The 8,390-nt window shown below is 33.5% G+C and overlaps 1 protein-coding gene across 1 annotated transcript; it reads right to left on the bottom strand.

Annotated features, from left to right (window-relative positions):
- Window positions 1-2,094: 2,094 nt before the first annotated feature.
- Window positions 2,095-4,668, bottom strand: FOXI1 (forkhead box I1). Its single transcript, XM_063445283.1, has 2 exons — window positions 3,883-4,668; window positions 2,095-3,391 (listed from the first exon to the last, which is right to left on the bottom strand). The coding sequence occupies exons 1-2, from the start codon at window positions 4,454-4,456 to the stop codon at window positions 2,844-2,846; spliced, it is 1,122 nt and encodes a 373-aa protein (XP_063301353.1). The 5' UTR covers window positions 4,457-4,668; the 3' UTR covers window positions 2,095-2,843.
- Between the last annotated feature and the right edge of the window lie 3,722 nt (window positions 4,669-8,390).

Raw genomic sequence — 8,390 nt, 5'->3', positions numbered from 1 at the left:
TCCATCTCCTTTTTAGTTACAGCTATAGTGGAAGTTCCCTTTCTGCATTAGATAAAACAATGTAATTCTTATTTTGATAGAATTTGTTGGCTGATAGCATTCAGCCAGTAGATGTCATTAAAGATGAGTGGTAATTCCCAAATGGAGGGTACCGCTCTCAACTTAGGAATCTAGATGCTTATCAGGGCCAGGGTTGGCAAAACCCAGTTTAGTAGATCAAATAAATTACATCCAGGCACCTGGTTGCAGTTTATTAAAACAAAAACTGCCACGTTTTGTCTTACAAGGTGGCCTTTATCAAGCTTAAAAAAGGCCTCTGTGTAGGCAGAATCGTTGCAGTTTTTGTTTCAATAAATCTGCCCTCCTGCAGCAATCCTGAGTGCCTGGACATAATTTATTTTATCTATTAAAGATGAGTGGAACTGATAAATACAAATTTAGTAGTAACTTCTTTAATGGTATCTGAAGAGAGGAGGGAACGTGAGCACCTGGGGAAATAAGGACATGTCAAAATATTTTAAAACTGCTCACTGTGGGATGGCCCACGGCACTCGATGCATCATTTCCATAACAGCCCACCATATTAGTTGTGTTGCTTAGAGTTTCCACTAAATTAAATAACATAATTTACTAGGTTGTAACCTGAAATGCTCTGGAATAGCCCTTACCTGGACACCTCACCTAAAATGGTTTGTATGAAAGTTCACAGGGGCAGTGCATGTTAGAAATAGTTTAACTGGAAGCAAAAAAACACATGATAAGGTATTTGATTCAGGTGTATCCATAGTTTTCCATATACTGATGTTTTGACGACGTCAAGCATGGGTTCATCATCATAGTCTGCAGCTGGCTAAGGATGACTGCATGACATAGGCTCCTGACTGGCTCCTTTACTTCCAGAGATAGACGCCAGCGGGATACGTAGAGCTTTCATTGTAAACTAGTTTATGACACCAATATAATGCTGCTACTTGGCCAGAAATGGTCAGGTAGGACATCTTTCCACTTACAAGCATTCCTGCAGTCAGGAGAGAAGATGAATTTTACCTCAGCCTCAGAAAAATGTTGAAAGGGCAAAAGCAAGAAGTCTGTTACCCATGGTTAGGACATGCACGAGATGCTTAATGCAAAGATTAACCTGTTGCGTGAGTAGGAGCAGACTTCAACTAAAAACCTAGGCCACTGTGTCTGATAATGAGTAATAAATGGGTTTATGTCTTATTGTTTTAGGGAGATGCATATTATATGGGTGCTGTGTACACAAAGAGTATGAAGAGGGTGTAAATGAAAATTAAATTAGGACTGATTGAGCAGTATATTGGGAGATGAAATGTGGATGGGGTAGTATATGAATGGAGATGAAAAAGAAGTATAGGGAGCACACTACAAGCCCCTAAGTGAAAAACAAAATGTTTAATAATGCTCTGCAATGCCATGCAAGGAGCATATATTACATGTTTGAGACATTTTGCACAGATCTGTGCTAATAAAAACCCAATGATTTTTTTTTTCACAACAAACAGGCCTACACACTGCTGGAAAACACTGTGCTGTGACTGTGTTAATGTTGCAAATGTTTGCTCCTTTTCACACATAGCATTGTGTTGCTACTGTGTCTACGTCGCAAAAGTTTTCTCCTTTTCACACACAGCAAGTTTTTGAATAAAAAAAAAAAATATTACTCATACAAACACATGCCCAAAAAACTATGCCACATATGTTGATAAAGACTAGCACATACATACCATAACATATTGCAGTACCTGCAGTTTATCACTTTATTTTTATTATGCTTATTTTAATATATGTGCATACTATTGAATGCAATTTTGATCATGCTAGAGATACCTTTTTAATTAATAGGAATGATATGACTACACTTTTTTTTGTGCATGTTTTGTAATGAATTGTGTTATGTATTGCACATTTTTTTGTGTTTTTTGTTCATTAATGAGAATGCCTCAGACAGTAGCACATTATCACATATAAATTATCCAGTGCCATAGTATGTAGTGTTATGTTCACCTCCTGCCCATTGATTTGCATTATTTTATTTTTGTATTGCAGTGAAATTCAATGACAGAAAACTTACAATTACTTCTTTCTTTCATTTTATTAAAAAATAACCCATAGTTTACCCGCACAGTGAAGTCAGCTTTACGTATACAATATATACAAAGTTATGATGTGTCTGCATTCACCATATATGTAACGCTCTTAAAAACCATACATACCCAGTAAACATTTATAAATACAAATCTTTAGCAAAACAAAAGATTTTTATAGTCTATGTAGTCTGTATATAAAAGCATTCTTTCTAATTATTCAACATTCATAGAACAAGCCATGTTACCATTCACATTTTTATAACAATGTGAATATGCTTTATATGTTATACTTCATGATAATATATGTAACATTTTTGCGCTGTAGACAATTGAAATTCAGTATATGAACATATTACAGGCTATGTAAAAATAAACTAGTAGCTGATTAATAAAACAATGTTACAAATATCACACATGTAGTCTTTTGTATCAAAGTTAAGCCTATCCTGTGGTTTTAGGAAAACTTAAGCCATGTTTTTATGAACGGAGCTGAAATCTATTACTAAACAGATATATGTAACCCTATATGTACACGTGGAAGAAAAAAAATACATTGCATTGTACATGTCTCTGTAACAAAATGTTTTAAAAGCATCAAACTAAATCCATGCATCTACTCATTTTTTTGTAATGAGAACAACAGAAGGCAGTATGAATGGCATGTTCTCTGAAAATCAACATTTAGTTCTATTAAGAAAATTACAGTGTTTTTGTTGTTGTTTTTAAAAAAAGATTTTATACTTCTGTGCCATCTCTGTTGTAAACAGGACCATTGGTACCGATGCTGTTGTAGAAATGGGTATTGAATTGATTAAGAACAGAATTGCTGTAACCAAAGGGACTGGATGAGACTGCAGATGACCATTCTGAAGTTCCATGGCTTTGTAGATTTGATAGGGGAGAGTATGAATTTAAACCAACCAAATTCTGTCCCATTCTATCAGGTGTTTCATTATTGAGTCCAAGTGGTACAGACCTACCTACGGAATTAGCACTGTTAACATAAGCAGTCATGCTGGAGAGAAAGTTATTAAGACATGGTGTAATGGAAGGTGGAGATGATCTATTTTCAGATGAGTCATCTGTTCCTGATGATGAGCTTTCCAGCAAACCTTGCTGCTTTTCATGTTTTTCACTATCAGACAGTGGATTGCCCTCACTCTTTTCAGAAGAAAGTTGTCCATTTGGATTCAAATCTGACTTTCTTTTTCTCTTTCTGCGGAAGTTTCCGTTGTCAAACATCTTCTCGCAGTTTGGATCCAGTGTCCAATAATTCCCCTTTCCTAATTAAATACAATAAAATAAAATAAAATAAATAAAACACTAAGCTTGATACATCTAAAATGCAATATTTAACATGCAGCAAAAAAAAAATATATATATTAAATAAATAAATAAATAATAAAACACAGTCTCAAACACTTTTAATTTTTTTTAAACTAGCCACCTTTAACTAAGAAACTGACAGTTATAGAAAAATAAAGAAATAAAGATAAATATAAACATTAAGGGTTTCCATAGTTCAGAACAAAAAAGTTAAATATCTTAAATATGAAGTTCCCTTCATATTATACAAAGCATCAAACTTCAGAATAAAATTATAAATGGTCTCTTATACTTCCTATTCTGGCATAAATGCCTGTGCACTTTTGAACCATATAACACAGTTTAAATATAGATTTTGATGAAAGACATTTTAAAAAGTTGCAACACTCCACGCTATTATATCAACAATCTTTAAAAGAAAGTTTAAAATAAGTGAACGCATATTTACCTGGATCATCTTCATCCCTTGGAACTTTTTTGAAGCAGTCATTAAGTGACAAATTGTGTCGAATTGAATTCTGCCATCCAGCTTTGCTTTTGTTGTAGAAGGGAAAGTTATCAGCTACATATTGGTAGATCTGGCTCAGTGTCAGTCTCTTATCTGGTGCCCCATGAATTGCCATGGCTATTAGAGCAGAGTAAGAATAGGGTGGCCTTACCAGTTTCATCAGTTCTTCTTGAGAAGGAATGGGAAGCCAACCCAATTCTGATCCTCCTAAGCCATGCATGTTAGGTATGAGCTGTCTTTGCATACCATATGACTGAGACATAAAATGGCTGGAGTTGGATCCTGGAAGGTATGGAGGTGGTGTTATGGAGGGTCCATTGAGCCACAGAAAGGGATTAGCTGTTGAGCTATAGTCACCAGTTTCAAAGTTTGAAGGTCGTTGAGGACTTGGCATTGCCTGAGGATGGAAGATGCTTTCACAGTAGATATTCATCTCTGGAGGTTCCTGGCCAATATTTGGAAACTGTGGCCCACAGCGAGGTGGAGACTGTGTCTGTTGATCAAATGCACTCATTATGAGAGCTGGGAGCTAACTGAGCCAAATAATCTTGTGCTAGCTACTGTCTAGAAACAGGTGTACTAGTTGTGCCCTTCCTTAGCTGTATTTATACACCTGTCAGTGTTTAGGTTTCAGTGAAAGCTCCGCCCAGCTTGCACTGACTGGCTGGAGATTTGTGATATCCCTTTTTTGGAATGCTGGCAACTTACAAGTCAATTTAAAATTTATGAGTGTTTATTTTTTAAAATGAATGAAGTATTTTTTTTTCTAGTCTTGTAAAAAAATACTATAATCCTATAGTAAACTGAATTTAGGTAAAAGTTTCACTAACAATAAAATTCTAACTTTTACAAAATGGTGTAAATGATACCAAACCTGTAGGATAATAAATGCTCATAATACACAGTGCAACAATAGCTTAACACAGTAAAATGTTATAGCTGTACACAAAAGAAGTCTGTTTTGCAAAAGGCAAAGGACAAAGGCTTTTTTATTATTTCAAAAATGTGTGTTTCATTTGATACAATTCCATCTAACACCTACAAACACCAGTTAGTTAATGGCACATTCAGCACTCTTTATATATATAAAAAATAAAATTAAAAGATTAAGCTGACCTATAAAAAAAAAAAAAAAACAGGAATAGTAAAACATTTACTATTTTTAATTTATTTTACTCATTACGCTACATTTACTTTTGCTTATCCTTTCATGTTTCATTTTGAATATAGTTTAATGGCTTTATAAAAAGTGATACAGATCGAGATTCAACTTATCTTTCAGAATGCCATGGATGTTTGCAAACCATAATGGCACACTTAAATATTTTTTTTGAATATTGATAACATTTTAGCCCTTCTGCAATATTTGTAATACTAATGTCACGTTGAGAGCAGAAAATGAATTCTAATGTATCAGATACATTTACCTCTGTAGATTACATTTCAATTACTATAGGAAAATAACATTTTGAGATAAAGCTCAGTTACAAAGTTTATAACATTATCTGGCTTTATCTAGCATTATCTTGACATAACATAAAAAAGAGAATAATATTACTACTTGTGCCTTTAGACTACATTTTAAAATGGGCATTTGCAACAAACAAAAATGAGTTTTCCACTTTGGTAATTACAGATACAACAATGGAGTCTATTCATTAAGAGACGTGCGTTAGTGTGAGTTGGGAACAGCCAGCTAGAAAAAGAAATCCACAGCAGTGTTGAAGCATTATTTTGAGACACTTCTATTTTGGACAAATGAATTGCAAGTTAGATCTCAATTGACCACAACTAGCTGTTTAGTCAATAGACCGTAATACATTGAGTCAGGCACTATAATTGTAGATTTTCAGATTATTATTATTTTTTTTAATATACAGTACAAATAAAAAAAAATCAGCTACATTCCTTCAGCAAACAAATTAAAACAACGTGCAAAATATATCATTATACAAATTCATGTTATCTATTCTCCAATTACAAACTGTGAAAGAAGGTTGTAAGCTACAACAATATACACATATATTTGTTTTGAATACCCATTTGTTGACACAGAGTTGCACTGGAATCTTTCATGTTCTCCCCAAATGGATATTTTTCTCAGTGCGCAAGCATGCCCCCTAGTGATAGATCATACACAAAATACAATGTGATGCTTAATGTAATTTTAAGACTTGTTTTGAATAGTGGATCACTGTATCCATTGTGCCCACTAATGTATATATATATATATATATATCAGACCAGACTCTGGCACTCAAGCCAAACAAATATATATGATATAAAAATATTACCAGGGTGCCTCCAGGCCAGTAGATATGAAGGTAAGAAACAGGAGCACTCGCTTGGATTTTTCAAATGTATATTAACTGTTTAACCACAAATCAACATCAACGTTTCGACCCTTCAGGGTCTTTATCAAGATGATCATCTTGATGAAGACCCTGAAGGGTCGAAACGTTGATGTTGATTGATGTTGATACATATATATATATATATATATATATATATATATATAAATATATATATATTTATATATATATATATATATACATAGACATACAAACTAATAAAATATATGTATATATACATACGGGCTAATAAAAGCCACATACAGGTTAATATCTACAAAATTTGAATCAGGAAATTACTGGTGGAGTAATAGTACATACAAGTGATCTGATCCCTATAAACTCTGATATATAATATAGTGCACAAACAAGAAAGCTTTGCACATGCCATACAAGAAAAAATAAAATATATTTAAAAAAAATCAGCTAATATAGATTAGCATATATTGACATTAAAGGAACATGAATATATATTAATTTTATTAATCCAGACTTACAGTATCTACACTATTGGTGTTCCAAAATTAGGGGTAGATTTGTAAAATTAAAGCAGGTGCTATTCAGATGCACAGTGATACATATGAGAGACCAGTGGCGTTGGCTTCATATAAGCAGAGTGAACAACACCCACCCCATTTTTGTTATAATAAAAATAAGTAAATATAGAAATACAATCTATTGTGTGTGGTAAGAACTAATGATAAGTTTGTGTTAGAAAATGTGTGTCTGTCACGGTTAGTTCTATATTAGCCCCACCTTATTGATGACTGCAGCTTTGAGACAGTGCAAATAACCATGTCAAGATTTATGGTATTTTTTTAATATAACCCTTAGTCTGCTATGACAGAATTTCTGACATTGTGCTGTATTGGGCTGAGAGATCCTAATAGACAGACAACCATATTGTCCTATTTTCTACAGCTGTCATGAGAGAAAAAGATAGATTGATTTATGTTGATGAACAAGGCATGAGGTTTTTAATGAGTCAGAGGCTGAGCACAGGTGCTTAAATGAGCGGAGCCAAAAAAATGTCAGGAGGCAGAGTTAACTATTGCCCCAAAATCTAGCACCCCACCATGTTTAAGTTGACAGTTATATCAATATGAGTGACAATCATTTGGTTTCTATAGTGATTGCTCCTTACAAAGCATAATGCTCCAGAACTACCTCATTTTGGCTTAGTAAATCCCCTTTAGCATGCTATATCAGTGTGCAATCCCCCGTATAACAATATGAATGAATATCAAAATAAAACAAAATATACAACATAAAAAGCTACTATATTTTGTAATGTCACAATGTTTATTCACATTTATAAATGCCAGGGCGCTTTTCCATCTTCTCAGACCATGAACAAACCCAAAAAGCAATTAACATTCAGATAGATAAATATTTTCTTTAATTGTAATTGATTATCTATATTCTTATCCATATAATACATTTAGATGAAAAGTCTAGTCATTTTTATAATTAAATATATGGTACAAATGAAGCACCTTTTTGACATAAGAAAGCTGATGTAAAACATCTTGCTCTTTGTCAGATAATTATAGTACTTGTTAATGTGTACACATACAACCAAGATAAGGAAGATTCCTTTCCTATGGCTAGGACTGTCATGTATATCAGTCTTGTTGATTTTCATTTATGTTAAGTAGATGTTTGTTTTTGGTGGGTGGTGAAGTGCTCTGATCTTTACAAAGGGATCTGAATTAGCAGATCACATCATGATCAATGGGGACAGCAGGTTGCAGTAAAAGTGTTATGTCTTGTAAGAACACCTGCTGCCTTCGAATGATCACAGTAGATTTAAGTGAAGATTTATATTTGTGATATATTGCAGATTGTTCAACCAAATTACCAGAGTATAAAAACTTTGCTAAAAATCTGACAATATTTCTTTGTTTATTCTGCAGTTTTATTGGGTTTTCAGACATTAAAAATATTTTTATTTTATAGAATTGATATGTAAGTGAACTATTTTTAAGTATCAAAAAACTATAAACCTCAAATATATATTTGTTTAAAGGCACACTCCAGGCACTACAGCGTGCTGTAGTGGTTCTGTTGCCAGGAGTGCCCTGACCACTGTCATTG

This window comes from Pelobates fuscus, chromosome 3 (genome assembly GCF_036172605.1).
Source record: "Pelobates fuscus isolate aPelFus1 chromosome 3, aPelFus1.pri, whole genome shotgun sequence".
Lineage (NCBI taxonomy): Eukaryota > Metazoa > Chordata > Amphibia > Anura > Pelobatidae > Pelobates > Pelobates fuscus.
The sequence above is the reverse complement of the archived record's forward strand: the minus strand, read 5'-3'. Positions and strand labels throughout refer to the sequence as shown.

Bases quoted from the DNA above. Each gene is read 5' to 3' on its own strand.
- FOXI1 (XM_063445283.1), bottom strand. From the start codon at position 4,456: ATGAGTGCATTTGATCAACAGACACAGTCTCCACCTCGCTGTGGGCCA. The intron at 3,392-3,882 runs GTAAATATGCGT...GTATTTAATTAG, and splicing joins AAGGGATGAAGATGATCCAG to GAAAGGGGAATTATTGGACA.